The 27,901-nt window shown below is 43.3% G+C and overlaps 1 protein-coding gene across 3 annotated transcripts; it reads right to left on the reverse strand.

The window, feature by feature from the left end:
* Positions 1 to 300: 300 nt before the first annotated feature.
* LOC105278321 (failed axon connections) lies at positions 301 to 25,749 on the reverse strand. Of its 3 annotated transcripts, none has more exons than XM_011337332.3 (4): positions 25,084 to 25,749; positions 3,232 to 3,570; positions 2,225 to 2,377; positions 301 to 1,678 (listed from the first exon to the last, which is right to left on the reverse strand). In XM_011337332.3, exons 1-4 carry the CDS (start codon positions 25,444 to 25,446, stop codon positions 1,322 to 1,324), a joined length of 1,212 nt encoding a protein of 403 aa, XP_011335634.2. In that variant the 5' UTR covers positions 25,447 to 25,749; the 3' UTR covers positions 301 to 1,321. The 3 variants fall into 3 exon arrangements, with proteins under 3 accessions (XP_011335634.2, XP_011335635.3, XP_019886875.1); XM_011337333.3 differs by having other exon boundaries at positions 2,225 to 2,362; positions 25,084 to 25,746; XM_020031316.2 differs by having other exon boundaries at positions 3,232 to 3,615; positions 25,084 to 25,212.
* Positions 25,750 to 27,901: the final 2,152 nt, after the last annotated feature.

Raw genomic sequence — 27,901 nt, forward strand, 5'->3', positions numbered from 1 at the left:
CGTGACTCGACTTCCGATATACATTGTTAAAAAGAACACGAGAGAAGTTAATTCAGTCAATCGATGACACTTGTTGCCGCGTGGACATCGGAGATTCCGCTCTTACTATCGTTATTACGGTTAGCATTAACATTATTATTGTTATCGTTCTTATTAATATTATCGTTATTAACATTAATGTCATATTATAATATTATTAACATTATCGTAGTTAATAATGAAAGTATCGGGTCGCGTCGATGAACCAACCGCCCACGAGATGCAACGGCGCTTCCTCAGATGATTTCCATAGACAATCTCTTAATGATACATCATAAAATCTCATATTTATTTATATATATATTATGCTACAAAATCTTTTAAAAACTTCATCCAACGCGTGAGCGTGAGTGAAAGTAAAACGCGCGATACACGTACATGAACGTAAAAAAAGGGGAAAAAAGGAGATAATAAAACGCCAACTAAATCGAAGAAAAAAAAATTGCGTTACGTTGCGCGCGAGGCGCAAGGTAACTTTGCACAGCAAGGATCGTCGAGAGAAGCGAAGTAGGACGCTCTCGTCGCCCGGAAGGCGGAGATTGGTATGTTGTCGCGCGACCCTACCTTCGCTTCTTCTTCTTCTTCTCTTCTTCTTCTTCTTCCGTAACTACTTGTATCTTATAGCATACGCTATATTGCATTTGGCCACTGTCGATAAAGACCCCAGCTGCGTCAGACTATTGCAGTTCGTATATTGCAATCCCTACGTTTCTAATGACTTATGAGATAGCCCCGTTTTCGTTTGTCCTTAGCAGAGCGTAAAAAGGGCGTGGGTTAGAGAATAGTCGCTCCAGTTGTGTGTATGTGTGTGTGGTATGTGTTCCGAGTGTGTAAATGTGAAGTAACGCGTGACGCGTATTGAACGTATATAAACGAAGTATTAACATTATACATGAGTCTATTAATATCTATACGTATAAGTAGAGAGCTCTAGTCCTCAATTTCATCTCTCTTTTTTCTCTCTCTCTCTCTTCTTTTTTCATACGTTCCCTCTCTCTCTCCCTCCCTCCCCCCCCTCTCTTCCTTTTTCTCTCGCACAATCTTTCACTTCCGGCAACTCCCTTCCTTCGTCATCATGCTGCACGCGCTCTCTGCACCATCCTCGTTTCTACATTCATACAACCATGCACACACATACGCACACTCTTGTTCATGATCGACTGTCCCTCTCTCTCTCTCTCTCTCTTTCTATTTATCTTTATTCATTCGCCAGCACACCTTCGCGATTCTTCGCCTTTAAATCCTTGAAACGGCTTATTACTTTCCTCTACAACAAGACCGCTTATTTGCCATCCTTCTCTTTTTCTTTGTTCTCGTCAACCTCCTTGTCCTTCTCGACTTCCTTTTCCTCTTTGTCCGCCTTCTCCTTGTCACCCTCCTTCTCTTCCTTAGACTCTTTGGACTCCTTCGCCTCCTCCTTGCCCTCCTTCTCCTCCTGCTTCTCGGGCTTCGGCAGATGCGTGTTCATGTCCAGGCTGGAGCAGATTTCGTCCCAATCCGGGAAGCATCGTTCCTTGACGCGCGAGCAATGGCCGACCAAGTTGGGACAGTTCTCCACCATGTAATCTCGCAGGCTGTAGGGCGTGTCTTTGTCGATGTACAAGATTTGAGCGAGATGCGCGAACGCGACCACGTCCATCTGCACAAACCCAACAATCACCGCCGAGACGGATCCAGTTATACAAATGTTATTCAAGTTGCAAACAATAATTTATTTAATATCCATCTTTTGTGTTGGAATAAAATTGGAGATTAAAATAATCAATGCCGCGAAACCTCACAAATTATTTTTGTAAAAATGATATTTGCGGAAACGACTTGTACAATGTCCCAAAAAAGGTACAAAGTCAAAACCAAATAAAAAAAAGAACAAAATCTGAATAATTTCTAATTAAAATTTTATAACTATGAGATCATTCAAATCAGCAACTGCTACTTGTTTCGTCTGGTATTCAGCACTTGTACAGTATCTGTGAACAAAGCCCTTTCGCTACAGTACTCAGCGAGTCCTGTCTTGCTACAGGTGGCTCTGGCTCACCGATATTATCCTCGATATCAGATTACGAGTAGCTGAAGCTACACTTTATGTAAGAAGCAGGATACACATCAGCACGTACCACCACCGTGGTGCCACATGCCTTTCGATCGCGACGAGCGAATGTGTCAGCGGATTAACAACACTTACGGTAGTTGGCTCGTCCCCGAAGAAGAACGGCTTGTCAGCAAGCGTGTCCGAGAGCACCTGGAGATCGGTGCAGCCAAACTGGGACACCTCCTCCGGACTATGTACGCCCATTCCCTGAGCCTTCACTTTCCTCGCACCCTGTAAGCAATCCAACTACCATCTCACTACAAATGGTCACGATGTTTTGTTCTGCACTCGCGTTTCACTTGCCTCAATACTATCTCAGCTACCACATTCATAGACATCTATGGCCACAAGCACTCCAAGCGAATACTATGAATGATTCTGGGGATAGCATGAAGCGACATGACGTGATGACGTGTAAGTAGCGGAAACTTGGCCGAAAATCTAAATGTTTCAGAATCATATTCTACGATTCACGAGAATATGATTCTCCATTTGAGATCATTCATACGTAAATAAATTATTATACGGTTTTAACAAATTTGCGTTTCACAATCAGATTTTATATTCCATATTATTAATATATATATTATAGATGAAAACATTACAACGACCAGGAAACAAAAGACAAAACAGTTCAACTAGTAGTTGTTGATTAGATTGACCATTAAAAATTTTAAATCATTTGAACACTGAGAGAAATAGAAATATGTGCAACGATTAGAAAACTGCAATTAGTACTCACACGTGAACGCAATGCATGTATCAAAATGTAAGTACATGCATGTCTGATTGGAAATGTATAATGAACACATGAAATGGTATATCTTGAAAAAAATATTAATGAGATAAAAGGCCGAGGGGAAAAAACCCACGTATATGCAGCGCATATTATTGTTAACGCGTAATTGCGGAGATAATGTGGAATATAATTACAAAAGTATGCGAAAACAAGTCATACGGACGAGAGGATGCGAGAATGAATCATTTACACTGATTGACAACCGCAAAACGTGATTTGTCATCCGTTGATGTAACGTCCAAGTTATATGCTAGGTCACATCGAGATCACTATTGACAGGCGTACGACAAACGAGACTTACCTTACGTCCGAACGTGAGCTTGAAAAAGAAGTTCAGAATCGCGTTGGGTATGCGGGAGCCGAGGGCGAGCTGCAGGTTGACCTTGTAGCCCTTCAGCACTTGATCCAAATTCTTCGTGCGCCAGCACGCGACCACCCAGACGAGGTGGTTCTCGATCATCGATATCATGGCATGGGAGACGCTTCGCTGCTCGGACGTTAGACCGGCGTCCAGATCCTTGCCGAATTTCTGACTCAGCTCGCGCAGGATGATGGTGCTGTCCGCGATCTCCTCGCCGTTCAGCTCGACGAACGGCAGCTGGCCCTTCTTGGAGCGGAATTTCATCTTGTGATCAACATTCTGGAACAGCCAAGAAAATCTTCTTGTGATCTTGTGATCAACATTCTAGAACAGCCAAGTAAATGGCGCATAATAGAATTAACTCGTGACGCGGCATGGAATGCGGCATCAAGAATATTAAAAGCAATATATCAGCTTTGTGTGAACATAAAGATAAAATTAATATAAAAATGAGACCGTAAATTTCGACGTGCCGTGTGTCTTTTTTATATTATTGCAAAAATTTGCGTAATATCACACGCAAGAGCGACATTTATTACGTTATGCAATTAATTCTTTTGTTTTAATAAGACTGAAGTAGAATTGTTACGCGTTAAAATATTCTCTTTTAATTAAAACACAATTTAGTATGTTGCTTTTTCAGTAAAATACATTTAATCGCAATTAGTTCAATTGGGAAAACACTCTGTAATTGCTATTTTGTACGTTGTCAAAGAGTGTAAAATACTCTTGCGACTCTGCGTGCACTAAATGACGTTGTACAGAGATGAACAAGCATAAGCATCTACACTCTCGCGGAGCACATGCTCTATTTATAGACATACGCATCGCGTTAAACACATAAGTGGGATATCGTGGCTTTCGCAGGTGAATCAGCTTATTACTTGTAATCTGCGAGCGTTTCACGCGTGATGTACAGGGTGTCTCAGATTCACCATTCTGCTTCTTGCTGAATTTGTAGTCTACATTGTATTTCTTTTTCGGCGATAATTTTACAAGAATCCATTCAACGTAAACTTCTCTTCCATTATTAATACCGAATAGTAAATAATAGTTACATTTCTGTTAAAATAAACGTTTATTAAAATTAATTGTTCTCGAACGGATGTTATTAAGCTTTATCAGTTTTAAATATTTTTCGATTCGATCATAATAATTATGCGACAACAAATTGTGATGGTTTTATTATTAAACAGTTGTACGAGCGTTAAATCTACAATGGGATTTCTCTGTAATACTTATGCAGCGTACCATCTCGCTTGTATGTTATACTATGTATATTATATTTATACTATGTGGATCAAACATTTCCTACTCGCAGAAAACGGAGAGGAACATTTCCAAGTTACGAGAACGAGAAGTTTACTGGTAACAATGCCATTCCAAAAAGTGACTCGCTGACAAGCCGATGGAAACAGAAGAGGAGATAAATCACACGGAAGTTTATAACGCACGTGAGCCAAAGGACTGAGACGCGTTCACTATGTGAGAAATACGGAAGAGTGGCAGAACGAGTTAGGAGAGCGAACTTGAAACGAAGAAACAAAAGGATGAAGTGATGTGCCGCGTTAGCGGTGCCAATTACGGAGCCGCGAGATGTATAAATACCGGAAAAAAGAGAATGAAAGGACCACCCGATGTGTATAATTCGGTCTAACCAAATACACGAAAAATAATATTGTAATATAAAAATATTTTATTCATATAGTAACACATAATAATAATAATATTACAATATAATGTTAAATTATCATGTAATATAGTAATAAATAATATATTAACATAATATGTTAATGTATTATAATATATTTATATAACGCCTCCCGACATATTCATATATTACAGTTTGTCGGCATGAAGAAAGTAAAGGGACACAGCGGAGATCCATTGCTCCAGTTTTAACCCCTTGGTATGACGACAAGATCGATGAGGGCTAGCATAGGCCCGCATGACACGCATGTATCAGCTACGCAGTGGTACGAATGCTGAATGCATGCCAGCCACTCGCTTCCACTCCGTTTATCATTCTTATCATCCGATCAAATTATTTGCATTTTCAACTTTAACGGATAACGTCGACGGCTGTTACGGGGCGAGGTCGTTAACATGCCCTGCAACGCCCTGCGATCCGCCCTCGATACGCGTTCACATCCCTGTTGCATCTCGTGTTTATTACTTATTGAAACCGCTTGCACGAGACTTCGATAATAAACGCAAGATGTGACAATAAAGGAAGAGACTCGGCAGCGTCGCTCCCGATTAATCACACCAGCATCCCCCTATAAATACGGTCATTACGTTGTTTACTGAAATTTTTCGCAGTTTTTGAGACAACAAGTTGCGATCGATAAACAGCGACAAGGGAGGAACGGGGTTGAAACGCAGCCACATAATATATTAGCATCTCTACTACATCGTGCAGGTAATTTTGTCATTTATATTTAAGGGGGCATATACATATCTCGGCCTCGAAAATGAGCATTCTTTGTGATTTTTTTTCTCTTAAAATAAGAAAGATAGGATGTTCGGTCTTTTTGGAGGTTAAAGTATGAACCTTTTACTATGTTAAAATATTTTTGTTTATTTATTGTTTACAGTATACAGCCGCGCCTGCGCAATCGCGTCTAGCCCTGTTTGTAATTCCGCCCTAGATGGTTCCAGGAAAATCTTCTGCGTGCTTCATCTGAAAACAAAAAACCAAAGATTTTCTTAAAAGTTATAATATTTTACACATCCTATCGGATGGGATTGTAAAACTTCTGATTTTTAACAAAATGGCGGGCTATTGAAATTATTTAAAATCGATACTAAAATTTCAATAGCCCGCCATTTTGTTAAAAATCAGAAGTTTTACAATCCCATCCGATAGGATGTGTAAAATATTATAACTTTTAAGAAAATCTTTGGTTTTTTGTTTTCAGATGAAGCACGCAGAAGATTTTCCTGGAACCATCTAGGGCGGAATTACAAACAGGGCTAGACGCGATTGCGCAGGCGCGGCTGTATACTGTAAACAATAAATAAACAAAAATATTTTAACATAGTAAAAGGTTCATACTTTAACCTCCAAAAAGACCGAACATCCTATCTTTCTTATTTTAAGAGAAAAAAATCACAAAGAATGCTCATTTTCGAGGCCGAGATACGTATATGCCCCCTTAAACTCAAAATGAAACGTCCTACAACTTTTCGTCCGACTTCCATTATCTTGGCGCGTATCAGAGGCTTTTGCCGATACCTCATCAAGCGATCGACATTGGTCGCAATCGGACGTTGCTCGCGACATGTTATCGGGACATTTCGTATTTTCGATTTCAATTCATGAGGACAATAACGAAAAGAGGCGACGGGGCGGGGTCGTTCGCGCGGCGCGACGCGGAGAAGTCAAAAGAAACGGACGAGGGGTGGCTAGAGCCGGCCGGATCGGTGCGAGCGCGAGGGAGAAGCCCGAGCGCGAGCGGAGCGGAGGACGATGAACTCGCGCGGCAGCAGGCAGCTTCCGTCGCTTGGCAACGTCCCCACTCGGCTGCCCCGCCGGTCGGTCGCATCGTCGACATCATCGGCACACATGCACGCGCCAACGCACGCACACCCTCGCGTGGCGTGCACGCGACACGCGTACTCGGCCTCGTAAGTGCGCGCGCGCTAGTGGTCGTTGGCGGTCTCTGTCTCTCTTTCTCTCTCTCTCTCTCGTCCCCGTCATCGTCATAGTCACCCTCGTTGATCGCAGAGTCGTGGTCGCCACCGTTCGCGCTGATATTGATCGCGCGGCGTGGTGGCTGCGTACCGCCGCCACCATCGGCGTCGCTTGCACGGCGCAAGGGCACGCATCGCGTGGCGAACCGTCGCTGAAACGGCTCGCGGAACGGAATCGTGGAACAGGGCGATGTTGATAAAGCGAGAGAGACACAGAAAATGGACCCGTCTCATGTACGGACAGATGTTTCTAGGGTCAAAGTTCGGGGCGTTATCGATTATGCGCTGGACCGTTAGGTTAGGTCCAGGTAAAGTACGACGTCGGAGTTGCCGAGATGGCGTAACATTAAACACTTTCGGTTGTACGTTCCATTTGCCAGCGGGAATATTCGCGAGAATATTCCACTTTTTTGTGGAATTTCGAGAGCGCGTTGAACATTGGCGTTAGATATGTATTTAGAGAAGAACAGAATTTATTCAGTGAAAGTAACCAGATCGATCTAACTAGATGTAATTATCGGTGCTCGTACCCTCAGAAAAGACCGACGAGCTTTGTTGCGTTCCTGGAATAACTGAAGCAATTCGCAGAATTAAGCATATTTTTCTTAGCAGGCGGAAAAATACATTTCTCACATTTGGCTCGTGTGCCAAACGTTGTCCTGCACATAGGACAGGATTTCTACGTCCAGGGAGTGACGCTGAATGCGCCTTTGCATTCAGCGAGAAACTACAAATCAGCTTGGTCCAACGTGCCACGCGACAATACGCCGTGCCGCGTAATCTATGCATATATATATATATATATATATACATCCAATCCCTCATTCATCGTAATAGACTAGAAGCACACTGTTTCCATGCCGTGTTACGTCGGTTCGATGCGTTCCGGCGCGACGGATGTCGTCGGAAGATTTGCATGTGTATGCCGACAGACGTGCGACGCGTGGCACAGCGTAATTGGCTACTTACCACACTGCCCACCAGCGCGACCGCGTATGTAAAATACTCATTTCGCGAAATACATGCAATTTGCATATAGTATTTCCACATAGAGACGCCAACTGCATGCAACGGTTTCGACATCGGATTGCAACCTCTGCGCGCAAAAGATTTCTCTTGTTCCCCTTTATATCGTGTACACATATAACTATTATATATGTCATGTATCGATTCAATCGCGAGTCGAATTTAATAAAGTTTCAATTAAAACACGGCCGGTTTTCAAAATATCGGACAAAAAAAAATTAATCGCGAGCCAGTGGAACTTTTATTAGGACAATTTGATATCTCACATTCATGAAAAAAAAAATGAATCATTCTCATATAGATGTGTCTTCTCGTAAAATGATTGAAAAAGCATCGCTCGTAAATATGTTTTTATTAAGTAAAAATGATGTTCTCGGAGTATCTCAAACGCAAGGAGATTCAAAGACGCTGATGTTACGTTTAGTACATTTCCTTATACCACCTGCGGCGCAAAATATCGAACATGCTAAAGCAATTTCAAGATGGCAATATAAAGATAAAAAAAAGAGCTAGGAACGCGAATTAAACATTCATATCGTGTCTCGCGATGTGTCATAGCATCATGTCACACGCGGATCAAGTAGATCGCCAACTCAGCTGCTTAAAAGATAATCCTTGAGTGCTGTATCTCGTCTACTGTATTCAAAGCACCAGGCAGTGAACATGAATTAACCCGATGCCATGCGTATTGCGCACTTTGACAACTATTTTCTCTCCTGATAATTATATATATTTTATAAATACAAATCTATCAAACTAAAAAAACACATACTTACGGCAGCGCAACATAGCTTGTCGTATATTAATTTTATAGCGGACAACTTTAAAAAATAAAAAACAAGTTGTCTAAAACAATACCGTCATCAAGACATTAGTTAATTAATGATCTAATAAAATTAGATGTATATATATATATATATATATAAAACAAAATAATATATATTAATTTTAGGAAAGATTCTATTTATTGCAGATATCCACCTTTCATCTTCGATCACCGCAAGACATTGAAAAACACTCGGGAGCGCTCAGACGTCACTCGACGTTTACGACTTTATTTCAATCTAGTGACATTTATGGTAACGCTGGTAATTGGACTGAAATAGGAAAGATCGTGTCTCGATTCGGACGTCAGCCGCGCGATCAATAGGCATCGATCGATGCGAAGTGCAATCTCGCCTCAGCCTCAGTAATCAGTCAAATTAGGAGAAACACCACGCCTTGCATTCATGGACGGTGAATTATCTCGACATTTAACCCGTTGTTTCTTCGAGCGTGACACCGTAAAGCCGCACAATGGGCCCGTTCATGTCGCGTAAACTATCTTACGAAACACACGATAACCGCGTCGATATTCTTCCATACGATAAATAGCTCTGAGAGAGAGAGAATAGCTCGTCTGAAGGCGAGCAATATATTTCTTTGTCTGCGTTCCCAATCAGGTTCACCAACTTTAAGAGCCGATATTGTGGTACAGCAGGAACAAATTGTCATACTTTTACTCCGCGGAATAATTAAAATAATCGTCGAAAAATACTTTTCAAGAAACACACGCACAAAATACATGAAATAATATGAGAAAAATGAACTTCCGATCAATCGCAGTGCAATTAAACTGATGTACTACGATCACATCGTCGTATACAACATAAAATTTCAAGGACTTTTTCAACCAATATTTCCCCATAGGAATTTATTACGTAATACATTTGTGTCGTAACGCCATTTTTTTTCATTCGTGACTGTTTGTCTCGGGTTAGACGGCGGTTGGGCAAGGATTCCGAGCCCGATAGGCCATTCCGTGGAATAACCGACTTATTGCACCAGCTCCTCCGTTATGACGCGGTTGGCAACGTCGGTTGTTCGCGATTGCGGCATCGCGCGGTGTATCGTCAATAAGGGCGAGCCGCACTTGAGCGAAGGCGAAAGGGAGAGAAAAGGAGAGAGTGAAAAGGACGCGAGACAGCCGCGACGCGTTCGGGGATGCGCGCAGATCGGTGCGCGTCGTCTATTTTTCTATGGAGTGCAATGAACCCCTGTCCTCCACCCTGTTCCCCGCCCAGGGTCCGGCGTGACAGAATGAATTTCTCGCGGTCGAGGAATATCAAGCCGAAAGAGAGAGAGAGATAATAAAAAAGACGGCGGAGCGGCCGCGGCTTTCTTCCGCGCGTTCCTTCGCGCGATAAGATAAGCCGTAATGAGGTTCAATTGGATGATTAATTAATTAAAACCTACGGCGAACGAGTTAAATTGGACATATTGCGGGCGGTATGCAGGCATACAGCTGGAGGAACCGAGAGAGAGAAGGCAGGCAGATCTGCACCGCGTGCACCGCGTGCACGCTAGGCCGCGGGTATATAAACGAGGCGGTCTCTGCCCACCGCTGTGCGCGCGAGACGGAGGCGCGGCGGAGACGGAGGAGAAGAAGATGGAGGGCTGAGGGATTTACAGCTGCCGGGATACGGAGATCCCGTAATTATGTTGCGGCTAGCGCGCGCGCGTCGAGCGTTGACGAACGCGAGCGAGCGTTCCCCCAGCGTCGAAGAGTATCATGTCCGCCCCGATTTCAACCGTTTGCGATATCTCGGGCGTTTTGCCTTTCACACGCTGGATAGATTTGACACTAGCAACGCTTCCGGTTAGCCAAGAGGTTTCAAGCAAAATGTGCAGCTGAATCGTTATTCAATATCGATAAAATATAGATGTTTCTTTCGTGCAATTGATTAATTATGTAATTAATATTACAAGGATGTAAGGTTTCTTTAACATTCTGGTACTTTGTACTGTCGTTACATCTGTGAAAGATTAGGTTTTAACAGGGATAACGTCGCACCTCTACTCGTGGAATTTCACTTCCCATAAATCTTGTTTGCAATATCCAACGATCTGCTTTGAACCAACAGATGCGGGTACGAAGGAATCCCATCTGCACTTTGTACCATAAACGTGCCACGTGTTAATTTGATCTTAAACTCAACAATTTTTATCGTCACGGATACCGTTGGGACACCGACGAGATAACTAATCTTGTATGTGTTTGTACGCGCGTATCCTGTGAAATCGGATAATATAAAGGTTAATAAATTATATCGGTCGTTGAACATCGTGAAGACCTTCGTTGAAATTTTTTCCTGGAATACGAGCCGCGATACCGCGCTGTGACAAGTCGTAAAATAATTATGGCGAACAGCGCTTCTCGGAAAATACGACGGAAACGCACGCGCGCGCGGCATGTTACGATTCTGCTGCGAGAAGAAGACCACAAAGAAGAAGAGAGAGGAAGGGAGAAGAAGAACAATTGCATTTCCAGAGCAGGCAATCTAGTCACCGACTAATGGAATGTAATAGAACGCTTGCCAGTCACCGCCTTGCCCTCCTCTTCGTCCTTCCCTCCGCTTGCTTCTCTTTCAGTCCCATCTCGTTCGCCTCCTCGCGCCTCCGACGCATCCGCAGACTTTTCTCTTTGTCCACGCGCTTTGTTCTTGTTGCGAGAGATAGGCATGCGTGCGTGCGTGCGTGCGCGCGCGTGCTTGTACGTGATCGTGGCTCCAGAGGTCTTTCGCCGCTATTTTAAGAGCTACCGCCCCCGCACTTATTTCCGCAGCTTTTATTTTTATATGTTGCCATATTCGAGATTAGTCAGCTGACGCGCCGCAAAAATCCCCCGACGAAATTGTTTTTTGTGTGTCTACGCACCGCGACAACGACGTTCAAACGTGTCACCGCAACTGTTGTGACTCTAACAGTACTAACATAATTACTTTATAATCCTCGACTAGACGGAAATAATCTCATTGAAGATGAAGTTTAATGGGAACGGTTGATTACGAACACAAAAAAGATTGAGAGAGATAAATTGCAAGGAACAAACGTGTGGCAACTAATAACAAAGATACTCTGTCTCGAAAAATGCTGAATTAAAATTTACGACGTATCTTGTAACGTGTATCACGTCCTTTGCAGTCATGAAAGATGATTTAATTAGCTTGCACCTGGATTTCGAAGAACGAAACACAAGTAGCGAGAAAAGCGAAATGTAATACGAAGCAATGTAGGCGTCGTAATAATTTTTGTAATAAAATACAGCAATGTACATTAACAAAAATTGTTTAATATGAGAAGTTTGACGTAAAAGACACACATAATTTTGGGCTATATTTTCATTAGCAAAGAGAATCCTTAAAATATCCTGAAAAGGTAATACGCACAACTGCTTGCTTCTTGCTCTACTGAATCGCATGATACGGTATGTAACAGGTATGAACTAAGTATGTCGTACTTCACGCGTAGTTAGTATGTCCGAAGAACAATGTGCATATTGTTCATGAGCGTTTACGTGTGCGTACACATAATTTATACAAAACATCACTCACAAATGCTTACTCTGTGTACGTGTGTGTGTGTGTATGTGTGTGTGTGATGTGTCTCTAGAACCATGCAACTTTAAAACAATAATGGTAAATGTTGCGTTGAACGAAGTAACGAGTGATTCAGTAACGGCATTATGTATTTTAAGATTCAAGGATTCCATGTTGGTAAAGATTGTCCGTCTTTAACCTACTATCACGATTCCAACAATAAAAGTGTAAAGAGTTCAACTTGTAATGCATGTAAAAAATCGTCCGAAATTGGCTCCGTTTTGACCATTTTCCGCAAAAAATAAGGAAGATATTAATAAAAATCACAATAGGGATTTTTTTATCAGTATACAGGGTGTCCTGGGTTTTAACCGACAAACTGCGGGAGCATATTCTACTAGTGGAAATAAGAAAAAATTCTTATATCGAGTTTGCTTAGAAATGCTTTATTACAAAGTTATAAACCAATATTCAAAAGAAATATGAGATAAGTAACAACGGAACATAGTGTAGAATTTGGAAGGTCGAAGATGTTTATGTTATGTGTATTCACATGTATTCATGTTCACTATGTTGAAACGATTCAGTATGATTGTTACTTTCACAACAGTAGCTGTTAGATTTCAATCGTCGTGTCAACTAGCAATTACTATCAGAATGCCAAAAGTGTTTTCAAATGAGGAATACACTGATATTCATTTCGTGTACGGATTCTGTGACGGAAATGCACAAGCTGCCGTACGAGAGTATCAACGTAGATTTCCTAACAGGAGAGTACCAGATAGATTTAAAGCAACGAATTACTAATTCAGTTACTGAGATGCAACAAAATTTTCAGGAATGTCGTACTGTAACAAATTCTGTACTACGTCGATGTCTAGCTTGTATCGATGTGCAAGGACAACATTTTGAAATGCGTCACTAAATCATTGCGTACATAATTTTTATTTTTGTGAAAAAATCCGTTGTTATCTCATATTTCTTTTCAATATTGGTTTATAACTTTGTAATAAAGCATTTCTAAGCAAACTCGATATAAGAATTTTTTCTTATTTCCACTAGTAGAATATGCTCCCGCAGTTTGTCGGTTAAAACCCGGGACACCCTGTATAATATATAAAATTTACGTATAAAACAGTAATAGAATTTTTATATTTACATTTCTCAGATCCGATGAGATGAGAGGAAACAATTCAATAAATACTACGAATTCAGCCTTGACACATATATAAATACGTGGAAAAATGTAATATTAAAATAAAGTTACTGCGATTCGATATTGCGCCTCAGGTAATAAAAGTTCCAGTTAGAGAACTTTAAAGAGATCCTCAGTTTTTGCAGATTCACATATGTTACTGCCGCGATATCTCTCAGGAGTGAATATAAGCGCGTACTCTTGAGATCCATGAAACGAAAGTCTTACGAAGAGATATCTCCGTGAAACTCAAGACCACCCAGGGGATAGACAGCTTTATCGTTCTTCGCTTTATCGAGGTTCGCCTCGAGATCGTTTCGATACAAACGAAACTTAAGATAGGGTCTCAGTTTTTCTCGATGTGTGAGCTGGCATCCGATTTTAAAGAATTTAAAAGTTTTCAACACGTGTGTGTGTGTGTGTGTGTGTAAAATGCAACTTTTTATTTTACTTGTACCTAGGATACAAATGAAAAAAATACAAGTTAATTTAAAAATGGTTAGCGTCTAACTAAAAGACATCTCAATTTTGTTAATGCAATAAGACAAAGAATTGCGCGTCTTCATTTCGGTATTGAAATTACGTTCACAAATTTGTGACGGTGTCGGCACCGTGCATTTTCACGACGACGTGAACGATGAATGTGTTGAGGAAGCGTTACTTGGAAGTACTTCGTAACGCTCGTTGATAATGATGATGCGCCAGGTGCCGGACTTTTGTGCATCTGAAACGTCGGGCGGCTCAGTTCACATTACCGCAGGTAATATCGCGTAACGGTATCGATAATATCGAAGACAGCTATCGCGTTACACGGATTGCGGATAAAGTGCACCGTGCGGATAGACGCATGCCGCGAGCGATGATATCGCGCCGTGACAAGTTATTGCGTATTTAAGAGGAGCTTAAGGCCGTACACGGGCGAGTTTACGTGTCGAACGCGTCGCGTTATCGATGGCGATCCATGTTAAACGGCACGAAACACGAGAAATTATACATTATCGCGGATGAATCAATCTGGCGTAACAGATAACATAAATGTAATATTCTATATTAAAGTAACAAGATCACCACCGACATAGAATGTACAAAACAACAAAGCCGAACCATACATAAAACTTTAACGTATCGAAATAACATGCAATTAATTTTATCGTCATAAAAAAATATTTTTGTAGTACCATGCAAAAACGCGGCTGAATTTCGCGTCTGCATAAGAGCTGTGATCTTTGCCGCCAATCCCCTCGCAGAAAGAAACTGTTACGAGATTATTACGTTCTCGCTTTCGTAACTCGCTGCATGCTAATCGAAAAGTTCGCGAATTATCTAAGCCGACATTCCGAGCGGAACTCGGACGCGTATGATCGTGTCGCAATGGTTTGCACCAGTAACCGGTAAGACTCAATTCCAGGATATACCATTCTGGTGAGTCACCTCTCATGAATAATTGCGCCGAGTTGACCGATCATGCGATAAGAGCTGCCGCTGCGCTTCGCTTAATCACGGTATTCTGGAATTTCTTACGCATCAACGTCGCGCATTGCGGAGACGTCATTACGACCTGTCGCCACCGATCAACTATGTACTTTACCGTCTTAACGATGGAATGCGTTCTTATCGTGGCAAAAAATGCAGACGACTGGCGCCGATTTATTCTTGATCACTCAATTGATGATAAACGAGGAGCGAAGCATGCTTGTAATAAAGAAATCGCAGACACGACGATGACTGTTCTTACTTTGTTGGCCTCTCGATTGAAAGATTGAAAGCAAGAGTGGCGTAAATTGGCTTTCTTATTGATTTCTCTTATATCTCTTGCGCTACGATATGGTTTAGTTTCCGATATGTGCAAACTGCGTATGAGAAATATTTTCTCCTGATTAATTAATTCATAAAAAGAAATCATATATAAGTTTCAGGGTTTACTTAATGTTAACGTATTTTGTAATATTCTCTTGTTTTTTAATCCATCTTTTGGCAGTTTTTCTGAGAAATATCATATACCTATACAATTTTCCTAACGTCTGGTATTCTACGAGTCCTTCGAGCATACAGAATTTTAAGACTTGGTTTTCAAAGTTTTTCTTAATTTTATCTGTATACTTATATATTTATATCGCAACGAAATGTTTATTGCTGATCGTGCTAATCAAGTGATACCGTTGTATCTTATATTCATTGACATTTAACATTTAGCTGCATCATCCGAAAAAATCAATCTAAAATGATCACACAAATATTAATCAGTACATTTTTCCATAAACGTGATATTTTCTCTTTTAAAAGTAACATTTATCCTAAATTTGTTCTACAGGGAGAACAAATACAAAATATATACATAACAATATTTGCAAATTTCAATAAAAAAATATCGATAAACAGTAGTTTCGTCGCTTTAATCAAAAATAGTGTAGGTACTGTGAAATTTGCGCACTATATCTACTCCCTAAGAACGAATCAGGTGCGCAACGAGACACGGATCATTTGATCCACAGCGTGAACGTAAAAGAGGCGAGGCGCAAACGGTAATTCCGCGCAGCTGCGTCCACGTGGATATAGTTTTCCATCCAGCATCGGCAGCTCGTCAATATGTATCGCATTATTCTCGCCTGTCCCAGGGGCTGTCCCCGTCCATCTAGCGATACGTCGCGGGCTCCTCGTCGCATCGCTATATAAAGGAGCGCGGCGCAAATGGCCGTGCCGCGATCGGCCTTATGCATTCCTCTTTGTCGCGTCCTGTCCGCGCGAGAACACTTGATGAATACCGATTCCCGTTCCGCGCACCCCCGTCGCGTTCCCGAGACGTCGAATCATTGACGCAAGGCGGCCTTTGGCACGCGCTCGAATAACAAACGTGATACCGAGATTCTCGGCGGCGAGCGACGCCGCGCCGGCCGCTCGATTCGGTAGGCGCGGCTCGACGATAAACATCCCCAGCCGATGTTCCTGCTTGAGGATCGCCAGAACGATCTTCAATGATCCCCATTAAGGTTCTGCAATGAGAATTTAAGGCATAAAATTTAAGCTTTAAGCTGTAAGAAATTGACCAATCACAGTCGAGCGTGAAAAGAGAAATCGACCGTGATTGATCACTTTCTTATGATTTAAAGCTTAAGTTTTATATCTTAAATTTTCATTACTGGACCTGCACTTTAAGCACACGTTATGAATCACGAAATGCATATGCGCGCGGCACTAGATAGACATTTTGCAAATACGATTTTCGATGATTTTCAAGGTAGTCAAAGTCTCACTTTCGGGATACCCGGATCGAAATATTCAGCGAAAATAAGAAAGTCTCGCGAGTTATTTTCGTCGTTGGCATATGCAAGAGTTTCTTACGATCGCTATCAATCGAGACTTGAGCGAACTTGCTGCAGAGACGATAACGGTATTCTTTTTATTCATGGTTCGGTCATGTGGTATTTTCATACAATCTACACGCCATTATAAGCAACATTCGATTTGTGGCACGGCGATAAGACAAATAAACACGTTAATTAGACGTTTATCGTAATAAAGATGCTTACATTCGAATCACGCGAGATATTCTGAAGCGTATTTATCACGTTAAGATGAAACTGCGGGCCTCTCCGCGTTGCAGTGTCGAGATTTCACTCGCGGACTTTCGTCATCCACCCAGATTGGCGAGTTTGCTTATCTACCTACGTATCGCGTGCTTAACGACGGGCGCGCGCGTACATACGGGCGCGTACGCACATGCACGCATGCACTCTCGGCCGTTTGGCCGCAGGTGAGGAAAATATGCGCCTACTTTACGGTTGAGGTAGGTCGCGGTCTTTAAATCGCCGGAAACGTACGCGCGGCGTACTAGAGAGACGCGAGAGAGACGCGAGAGAGACGCGAGAGAGACGCGAGAGAGCCGCCAACCATTCCCCACTCCGCAGTTGCTTGACATTGTATTTTAGCTGCCTCTCAAAAGCTTCTAGGAAGACACTGGTGGCCGATAAGCACGGTCAACGCCGTTAGCCGGCGTACGTATTATACCTTAAAACAGGTTATCGCAGTGGCGTAGCTGAAGATGCAGCTCGGCACGTAAATAAAAAAGAACAAAGAAAAGAAAGTCGTTCTAAATCTATTAAGTTGTCGCTGCTCTTTTGGCCAAAGCTTTCGCGGCAAGTAAAGTTGATTTCCTTGTGACGAAAAATAGAACAGCAGAGGTATCAGCTAGTAAAACTATAACAATCATTGTTTACCACGATTTTTAATGTAACATCTCTCTGTCTCTCTCTCTCGATAAGTGAACGTTGAATATTCATTTAGATAAAACGAATGATAATGTTATTTATTTATGTGCGTTGTGTCTGTTAGCTGTCCGTTACTGGTAGGTAACTGAAAGATATATCGAATAAATCGAGAACCGTGTAAATACACAACGTGCTCCAAAAATGTAAGCAGTGAAAACACCGTTCTCCGATTACCAAAATTGTAAGCGTAACATCGCTCAAAAACAGACACAAAGGAGCATTCGTTTCCATTCCATTCGTTTCTTTTTTTTCATTCGCTTAAGCTGCAGCGGCAAATTGCTATCATCACGCGCTGATCGTTCTCGAGAAAATTGCCATTTCCGTATACATAACTAAATCCACAGCGTTGTTGCATCGCGTTTGCGAACATCTTCTCGTCGAAGTTACGGGCAACATTGTTCCGTAACGGTTAATCATTTGGTTCGTAAACTTTGCAAGTGCATCGTGAAGGAACGCAAATGACGGTGGGAAAAATATCGTCGGCGGCCTCTTCCAACTTAACCGGCAGCACTTCGTTTTTTCTCCCATAGAATGTGTTCAAATTCTATGACTCAGCTAATTTCATGGCTCGTTAAGTCACAAGCGACCCAGCCCGTAGCATAACTCGGTCGCGTTGATTATGTCCTTTACAATACCCTTCGGGAGGCATCCTAGCGCATTGTGCAGTCACTTATAATTGTAGAGAAAACTAACGCTGGTATGCTGGCCTTGCTTTTATCGGAGATTTCTTCCGCGCGGTGGTCGATACCATGAATATGTGCACAGTTAATGGAATTTAGATGGGGGAATTGTCGGAACTTTCTCTCTCTCTCTCTCTCTCTCTCTTGATTGCTTGAAATCGATTCGTTATTTGAGTGACCATATTCGCTCACTAAAATTTAAACCTTTTAATCAATATTTTTATAGTATTAAATAATTAAATCAAAATATATAATATATGTATACCAAAGTCAATTATTTCTATGTTTCTAAAGAGAAAGATCACGGTTGGAGGATTTGGGCAATATTAAACAATTAAATGATTATTCATTATATCAGTACTCGCATATTTGTATGTATTCAAACAGCCATTTTGTCACTTAATGAAAGTTTCTTTTGTGCGTGGGCCACAGTGACCTACGCCTATGCAATGACCGAAGGTCAAAGATGCGTGCAGCTGTACCAAGTGCAGCGACTCCGAGAGCCATCTCTTACGCCGCCCCGCCCTTTCCTTCCTCATCCTTCCCCCTTCGATAAACTAGGATGAACCAGGTCGGCGGAAATCTCAACGTGTAGTTTTCTTGGATTCCTGATGATATACAGAGTGTCCGGTAATTACGCACTCACTTTTCCGAACTTATAGAGAGAACGCTAAAATACAATTCGGAATGCGATAGGAAAAGATATTATAATTACGGAATAAATGCTGGACAATTTTTCCATTTAGTACAAAACGAAAGAAGTGCTGTTCGCAGTATTTTATAATTTATCTCAAAACAAAAATTCTACATGATGACTCGGATAAAATATAGATTTCCAATCTTACGTTGTTTCAACAACTTATCCTCTCTTACCTGTCATAATAACGTGCTTAATCTCGATTTCAAGCGATTTCAGCGAAGCAATTAAAGTCTTCATTGTAGGCAACATCACTCTTGTATTTTACTTTCATTACATCCTGACTGGATCGTTCGTGCGACGAGATCGAAAACCGCCACGTTCACGGAGCGGGTTCTATGCGTTAGTTAGGCGGCGGCTGGTGGGAACCCCCGTGACAGACGGGTGCGAAACACGTGTGAACACTCCGAGAGGATTAACGGGCGGATGCTGCACTTAATAATTTGCCAATTGTTTCTACATCGTCGCGCGGTATTAACTGGTAAATGTTCGCGCTATGTATATGCGATTGTCGCACATGAATGGAAAATTATTTTCTTCTAATATGCGATACCCACCCAAAATCGTTTTGAAACCTTATCTTTATTTCCATTGCCCCTGAAATGAAAACACTGATAATCTATCGTTACGTTAATTATATATTATAGTAAATAAATAAATGTTCAACTAAAATTTGGCTAAAGAATGTACGAATCTTCTTCAAAGATATAATCGCATTCCAATTTTTCGAAAGTTACAAATTCCTAAATTTACGACTTGACCTGCGTACTATCCGACTGATTTTTCAGATCTAATCTGTGATTACTGGATAGTAGACTTATCTACGTAAGAATGCGGAAGTAAAAGAATCTAACGCTCGTGCGGTTTCGTTTGTTCTCTAAAGTGAAGTTCAGAAAAAGCGACGAAGCCGCATTCCTCGGACGATGATAGTACCTAATTCAGTGCCGTCACGGCTTCTCAAGCGAAAGTCCGAGATATTTCACTTTTGTCTTCACATTGGATAGAGATCACGCACAGGGCTGAGTAATGATTAACAATTGAAGGAAAAACTTATCTTTCGGTTGTTATAGACGCTCCAAAATTAAAGAATACTTATCTTTTCTTCTTCTTAGCATGTTTCATTCCATTCTTGAAATGGAATTTCTCCTAATTAATTCTTTGATTTTCTATTTTCGACACTCAATTGATACCGCGTGGAAAGTGGGTTTCCAAGTTCGTCTGCGTTATCGCGAGACTATATTCTGCAATTGGGGAAAGTTAAATTCGGAAACTGGGATAATAAATGTCGTTCCGCGGCATGAGGATGGAAGAAAGCGCGTCTGTCCAGATATAGCGCGGTTTTCGTGCTATCCGCAGGTCGTGGAACGATATGGTCGTTCCAGTCGCAGAGTGCGAGCGTAAAGCGGAGAGAAGGACCCGGGAAGAGAATTTCCTTTCTCGAAAAACGAACACGTCCGCGCCGCGTTGGCATTTGCGATATCTGCCGAGCATGTCCGAAATTGGCCGACTTGACCAATTGATCTCGACCGTTCCACTCGTTATTTGTAGCTATCTTGGTAATGATTAGTTCAATAGGGACTTCCTCCGTATTACCTGTGACCTCTTTTCTTCCAACTCTACCATTTCGCGATCGGAACGGGTGCTCATTGGGAAAGCACAGTGGTCTCGTGGTAGTATATTCACGGTACGTCTCTAGCCACACAAAGAACAAAATAACGAAATTTAAAGACCTAGTAAAAAGATCGTAAAGAGATGACAAACTGGGAATTAAATTTGAGCCTTAAATGCCAAAAGACATGCGAGCGAGAAAAATTATTCGACATTACGGATTTCTATTTTACTCTCAGGAGTATTTTGCTGCGAACAAGTCAAAGACATTAGAGAAAGATGACATAAATAACGGAAATTTAGGAAAGTCTATCCAATTCTCTGCTCGGGAAATGTTACAAGAACATGTTTCGACATAATTATTTTCTCTGTTATTATGTCAAAGTATTTTAATAACTTGTACTATCAGTGAAATCTTTGTATATACATTATTTATATCGAGCCATAAATAATCTGTGCATGGCGCTGATTATAAATAGCAATAATAATTAATTATATATATAATTATCAGTTACGTTTCAATATTGAATGAATCCGTCGTTTAGATTAGATACGATGAGAGCAGCACACGTTCATACTCAGAAATGAAACGCGTACATTAATAATATCGGCAAATTACATTAGAGATCGATTTCCAGGGAGAAATTCTCTAATCTCGCTTAATGATACTACCGATTTCAGTAAGATTAGATTGGAGAGCGTTAAATCACAGAACGCTTCTTGGAAGCTCTCTTTACAACCTCGAGCTAGAAGGCAGGTTCAGGGTACCGAAACAAGCACGAAAAGCATTCCTCTGTTTAGCACAGCTCGAGAACGTCGCCGCTCCCTTACCGAAGGAAAGAGTGTTATGTTCAACAGATGTCGGGGTAACGACACGCTGGGATAAGCGAGAGAGAGAGCAACAATGTGAAGGGAAGACAAATGTGTCAGGAGGAATGGATAACCGGACTGGAAATCACCGGCAGGAGCTTGTTCGGAGCTTTAACCGGAGAATTTATCCTTCCGAAGTAAATCCGGACTCGTCAAATAACTTGGAGTATACACTCCTCAAAGCATCTGATGGGGTTATAAGACTGAAACGGTCGGAAATTCAAGGATTACGAAGAATCTCCATAAAATGCTACCCAAACTTTGGATTGCGTACTCAAACACGATTTTAATTCAACGTCGAAGAACTATTTTTCTAGCTAAATGAAAATATTTTTGTATCCAATAAGGATATAGCTATGTGTTATAAAAAAAACAGGAGTCGTAATTTTCATCAAGGAAAACTCGCCGCTCGCCGGGTTGCTCGGAATCAAGAGATTGAAGCACAATGCGGAATATCCGAGTCAACCTGTGCTGCGTTTTTTACCCTGCTTGCTCGATGCAACGAGCAAGAGAGAGAGAGAGAGAAAATTTGTTTCCTATTCTCCTGCCTATAGTCCTCTTACTCTCCTGCTCTCCTACTCTGCTGCCTATAGTCTCACGCGAGCCCGATTTTACCACGCAGAAGTTTACAACGTAAAACGCACAAGAAGTCCGAGTTACTCGCGTCGTAGTTTCGCTTATAGTTAGAGACGTTAGAGTCATCACATGTGTGTACGTATGCTCCTACGTTGTATCATACAGTTCGCAGAGTGCAAATGCGAAAAGCCCGTTAACCCGCTGCTCCCAAGCCACAATGTTGTAGCGGCCGACAACGAAGGCACAAAGGCCGAACACCGACGAGCGAATCCTCAATTGGCCATTATGCCGATCATTAGCAATGATTTTCGCTCACAATGTCGATCCTAATGAATCACGATAATTAAACGAGACGCGGGGACACACAGGACGCCGCGGGAATCGCACTGGGAAGAAGAGATCATCTCAACTTTCGCGCGAGAAAGCGCGCGTCCGCGACACAATCGATTCGCACGACGATCGATTATGCGGGACGGAGGGAGGGGGAGAGGGAGAATTAAGGGAGCGCGACACCGCTGCGTGGATCTGGATCGACGATGACGCGCGAACCAGTGGGAACGACCGGGTCGAGGCACGATCGAGCTTAGCGAGCGATTATCGCGCTACGCGTTCGCTTCGCTCCTCTTCTCAGGGTTCAGCCGAAATGAGCGCGGCCGTAACGGCCGATTCCGCGGAACAGACGAACTCTCGTCTGAAAATCGTACCACTCGACTCTCTCGCCCGTCCGGAACGGGATGGCCCGCTTTCCATGTCAATAAAATCGCGCGGCGGAAAGAAACGACCGATCGCATCCCGTCGAGAGGGGGGCGAGATGGGGACGGGCGGGAAGGGGAGGGCAACGGGCACGGACGTAAATAGACGTTATTCCGACAGCATTACCGTATCGAATTCCCGCAGTTATCCCGGTAAAAAAAGCGGACGAGGATCCTTCGCGGAATGCGTTACCGATTTCCACGATAAAATGAAACCGCGATATAATGGATACGTCCAGCGTACAGTCTGGCAGAGAAATTTGTTGCTAAAGTGTGCGCGTGTTTTTTTTTGGAAAAATAAGAGGACGGATCTGGAAATAAGATTGCAGAAAATGAACGACAAATAAGAAACAGAGATACCGATGGCGGTATTTTCGCTTTTTTCGCTACCAGTTTACTGCTCTTATTTTTGTATTTTCACTATTTCTTCTCATCTCAATTTTGAATGTGTCTGCAATTTTGACGTGATGACCGTCGTTACTTTTTTTTGTAACTGATAATAAGCGGGACGAATTTACCGAAGAGAGTTTCGCTAACGGAGTTCCTCACTGGGGTACGCCTAGGTCGAATGCACCGCTCCGAAAGTTGACAGCGGCCGCCATTTTGAAGCGGTTCGCGAAGGCCGCCTTTATGCATGCATTTTTGTCGTGCGTCGCAGCGCGATAATTATGCTGCGATGTCGCGATGCGCATTTAAGCACGTGCGTTCTCTGCTAGATTATTTCAGTTGTTAGAGGAACTGATTCATACATCCCATGTTTCGCAACGAGAACAAACGTCGATCGAAGGAAATTCCGGAAGCCATTGTTGCGACAAGAAAATTATTCATTTCAAGCAACTAAAACTTTTGAACGCGTCACAAAATCATATTGAAAAAGAAGACGAAAGTCTTTTCATTAATTTCATAAATTAGTATCGTTTGTTGCACTTTTTTATGTAGTTTAATATTACTCCATATAACAAATATTAATTATTGCGACCATCATAATCGTTCCACCATTTCAAATCATTACAAGTGTTTAGCACTGCACATTGCGCATACATCTACACTTTAATTTTCAGACAGAGAGTCAATTAAAAGTTTATCTCAAATGCGCGAGCATAAATGTTTAAGCGTCCGCGGAGTCTCGCTCGGCCACCTCGTCGTTTCGATCGATTTCAAATGCATTACTGCCTGTTCTCGCCGAAACGATCGCAAACACGCATGGAACGGGGCCGACCCGGTAAACCGTGTAAACAGGCCTCGGCTGCATCAGGAGCGCGTTGCATTGTGCGAGGCGCGCTCCCTTCATCCACACCCTGATTCCTGCCGAGCGAAATGCCGAGCGCGCGTTTCGCCGCTTTAGCGTCTCGCTAGGGGAAACCTTGCCCATGTAAATCAACCCAATTGCATCGACACGCGGAATATTCCGCGGACTTTGTGATTAACCGACATCACTAGCCGCACGAAATAGATCGCGACGCCGTGTACGTGTATGCCGTTGATGATGATCGACGATCGACGCGTTGCACGCAGATTGCGGGGGAGGGGGATTTAAATCGCTGGCAATTCGGACGAGCCCCGGCTGGCTACAGCCGTGTGAAAATGACCCGAGCGTTTAATCGCGAGAATGACGCGAGTAAGGGCGCGCTTCTTAACGCTCGCAGCGTTGAAAACGGAACTTGCGAGTACTCCATTAATTCTCTCGAAACTCGAGCGTAGATTCTGAAACGCGATTCGATCGCGCGGACGAGAAGTTGACGCAACTCGAATTTGCGGCTTCGCTCATTTACATTTCGAGAACGCGTTAACGATTAAATATTTCTCAGGAATATATCTCGACTCCGAGGGGGCGAACGGCCGCCCGCGCGGGGTCGGTCCAATGAAGAGTCGTCGCTCGCACGCTCGCAGGATAAAGAAAATCGATTCTCCCTCGCAGGGAGCACAGACCGGCGGAGATGGGAACACGCACGCTCACGTGAGAAAGAAAAGTATCAGGAGGGACCACCGTCGTCGATGCACCCCTGTTCTTCCCCTCCCCGAGAGAGGAAACAAGAGAAAAGGGAAACTCGCATCGGGGGGACACTTACCTCGTATTTGATGCCGTTCAGCCGCAACCACGTCTCCACCTTGAGACCGTACGGCGATAAGGACGGTAGCAGCGGCGTCCGCGGGAACTGATACAAGTAAACAACGTCCTTCTCGTAGTCGGGGTGATGCACGGTGCTGGCCTTCGCCGGCGCCGCGGCCGCTCCGGCAGCGGCGCCGGCGGTGGCGGCGGCCGCGGCGTCGTCGTCCTTCTTGCCGGCCGCCTCGTCCTTCTTCGCGGCGTCCTTCTCCTCCTGCTTGTTATCCGGTGGCGCGTCGTCCTTCAGCGCCTCCTTCATCTCCTTCACGTCCTTGATCTCCTTGCTCTCCGGGCCGTTGTTCTCCGTCTCGGTTGCCATCGTCATTCTTGCGCTGTTGTCGCTCTCGCTGCTGCGGCGGTTGCGCTCCCCTTGCTTTCCTCTGTCTCCTCTATTATTCTCTTCACTACCCGCGGCTCTTACTACTTACGCGGCGATCACTCCTGCTCGCGATATATCGATATATCTCGCCTGAGATTCACAAGCTGGGATGTGCCTCGTCTCGATCGCGTGCACTCCGGAGAGCCTATCTCGACGGTAGCGCGCACCACACAAACCATACGTCGCCAAGCACTCGTCGCCTCTCTCTGCTCGCCGGCCGGTTCGCTCCTTCCCGTCGCTGCTCGCCCGCTCGCGATTCCCGTCCTTTCCTCCCCACCCCTCTCCTTCCCCTCCCGCCTTCTTGCCGATCGCGACTCGTCCCTTCCCCGCGCGCGGTGGCCGCGCGCATGCGCAAGCGCCACACCCCGCCGCGATCGCCATATTTAATTGACCGACCACCCCTGCTTCGATGTGCCCGCGCGAGAGAGAAAGAGTGCGTACGCGCGCGCGCGCACGCACCTCCCCTTTCCCCGTCGAGAGGGTCACGGCGGAAAATCGGCAACGCCGCCGCCGCCGCCGCCACCGCCACCGCACCGACCAGCGATGGCTTTGAACAGGGCCGAAAGGGCATCGATACCTCTCGCGCTCGCGAAGCGGCCGGTGCGCAGGGCTGTTTACGGGATGGTATCTATTAATGGATGCCCACGAGTACAGCAGCATGTACAGAAGGAACGTCTCGAGTGAAAAAGGGTCTCAATTTAAACCTACTGAAAACTGACGAATTTAAACCGCCGCATTTCTCGCGCAATTATTTCGCTCTGCTAAAAGTATCGATGAGAAGGCGCAAAAGAATAGTACGATGCTAATTAGACATTTAATTTTAACTTTTATACTTACCATCATTTATTTATTATTTAATCTTAGAAAATTATTATTATTTAATCTTACAAAAAAATGCGCACTTACAAAAAATGTAAAACTGTTGTAATTACACGTGTATTGTTGTATGTATCTATTCCTATAACTTTATTTCTGATAACGTACAAGTTCATATTTTATTTTTTGGAAAAAATCAAAGTCCTATTTAAAACATGCAGTACAGATATACTTGAAGCTGAGGGAAGCGCGCGATCCAAAGTCCACCGGACCGGAATTTGAAGGACCGCTCCTGAATGCAACTTCAGAGCGCTCAAGAGTCGAAAATCGGATCGGAGCCATCGCTTGCGCGTTCCCGGGCGGGCGGCCGATGCAACGCGTGCGCGGCACGGCGCAGCGCGCTGCGCTGCGCACGCGGAGACGCGGCAACGTTGCCCGTGTCGAGCGGCGCAACAACGAACCCCTTTTCACGGATTACTTTTTTCCACTCTCCGGCCGATGGACTCTATTTGGAAAACTACTTGTCGGAACTTGCGCTGTCCACGTAGCGCAAGCTTGGCCCTATTTGCAACCCGATGCATCTCACACTACCTCTCTCTCTCTTCCGCTCTCGCTTCTGCTTCCTTTTTCCACCGCCGCTCGGCTGAAATATCGTTCAAGATCGTTAAGCCTAGAGGTGGAATTACACCCTTGCGCACAACGCGCTGTTTCACCTCGGAAATTATCGATAGACCGGGAGATGGTGGACGTGCATGCGATCGATAGGCGCGACACCCTTCTGACGGGACGTTTAAACCCTTAACGGTCTTGTGTCGAGGCAAGCTGGACATACAGCTTTCCGGGAATTCCATAGACGTTCTTTAAGCGCTGATAAAGAGGAGCATAAATCGGATGGAAAAATCTATTATACTTTCCTTTTCGTTGAATTCAAAGAATTATAAACGGCAGAAGTCAAGTTACAGAAGTCAATAACAATAGCTAAATAATGTCGATGATCTTGAAATAAAAACGAAATATTTCACGTAGTATAGATTATTATGGAATTATTATAGAATTATTATAGAATTATTTCTCGAATTTATCTTATGTTAGAGATAAAGCCAAAATACATAACGCAAGGGGTTTTCGATCAAGTACCCATAATATGGCAACGATCGCGTTCGTCAGGGGTGGTCAACGATCGATACGAGTGACGATTCGGGATAACTGTGACGTCAGATAATGAATCAATTGCCTCTGGCTTTGGGTAACGTTACGCCGAGCCGTACACAATCCGGTCATTGTTACGGCAGATGCAGGATATTATTGGGGGGGAAATGGATTTTCTGGATAATGAAAATGCCGAATAAAATCCGCGAGATGGCAGGAAACTCTGCTGGAAAGATAATGTTATTTTAAATGTAACTCTTCTCCTATTAGACCAATTAATTTCAACCGAGGTCGAATATTTGCTTTTGCACCGGCAAGAGAGCCGGCCATAGAGAATATTACATTGTTCGCTTCGGTACAGTTTTCATTATTTTGTTACGAAAATACAATACACATGTACACTATATGAAAGAAAACTAACTGCAATATGTAATTT

Source organism: Ooceraea biroi, chromosome 10, assembly GCF_003672135.1.
Source record: "Ooceraea biroi isolate clonal line C1 chromosome 10, Obir_v5.4, whole genome shotgun sequence".
Lineage (NCBI taxonomy): Eukaryota > Metazoa > Arthropoda > Insecta > Hymenoptera > Formicidae > Ooceraea > Ooceraea biroi.

Excerpts from the sequence above, each read along its gene's own strand:
- LOC105278321 (XM_011337332.3), bottom strand. The coding sequence starts at position 25,446 with ATGACGATGGCAACCGAGACGGAGAACAACGGCCCGGAGAGCAAGGAG. Across the intron at positions 2,378-3,231 it reads AGCTCACGTTCGGACGTAAG|TTGGATTGCTTACAGGGTGC; the intron begins GTAAGTCTCGTT and ends GTGAGATGGTAG. Across the intron at positions 1,679-2,224 it reads TCGGGGACGAGCCAACTACC|ATGGACGTGGTCGCGTTCGC; the intron begins GTAAGTGTTGTT and ends GGGTTTGTGCAG.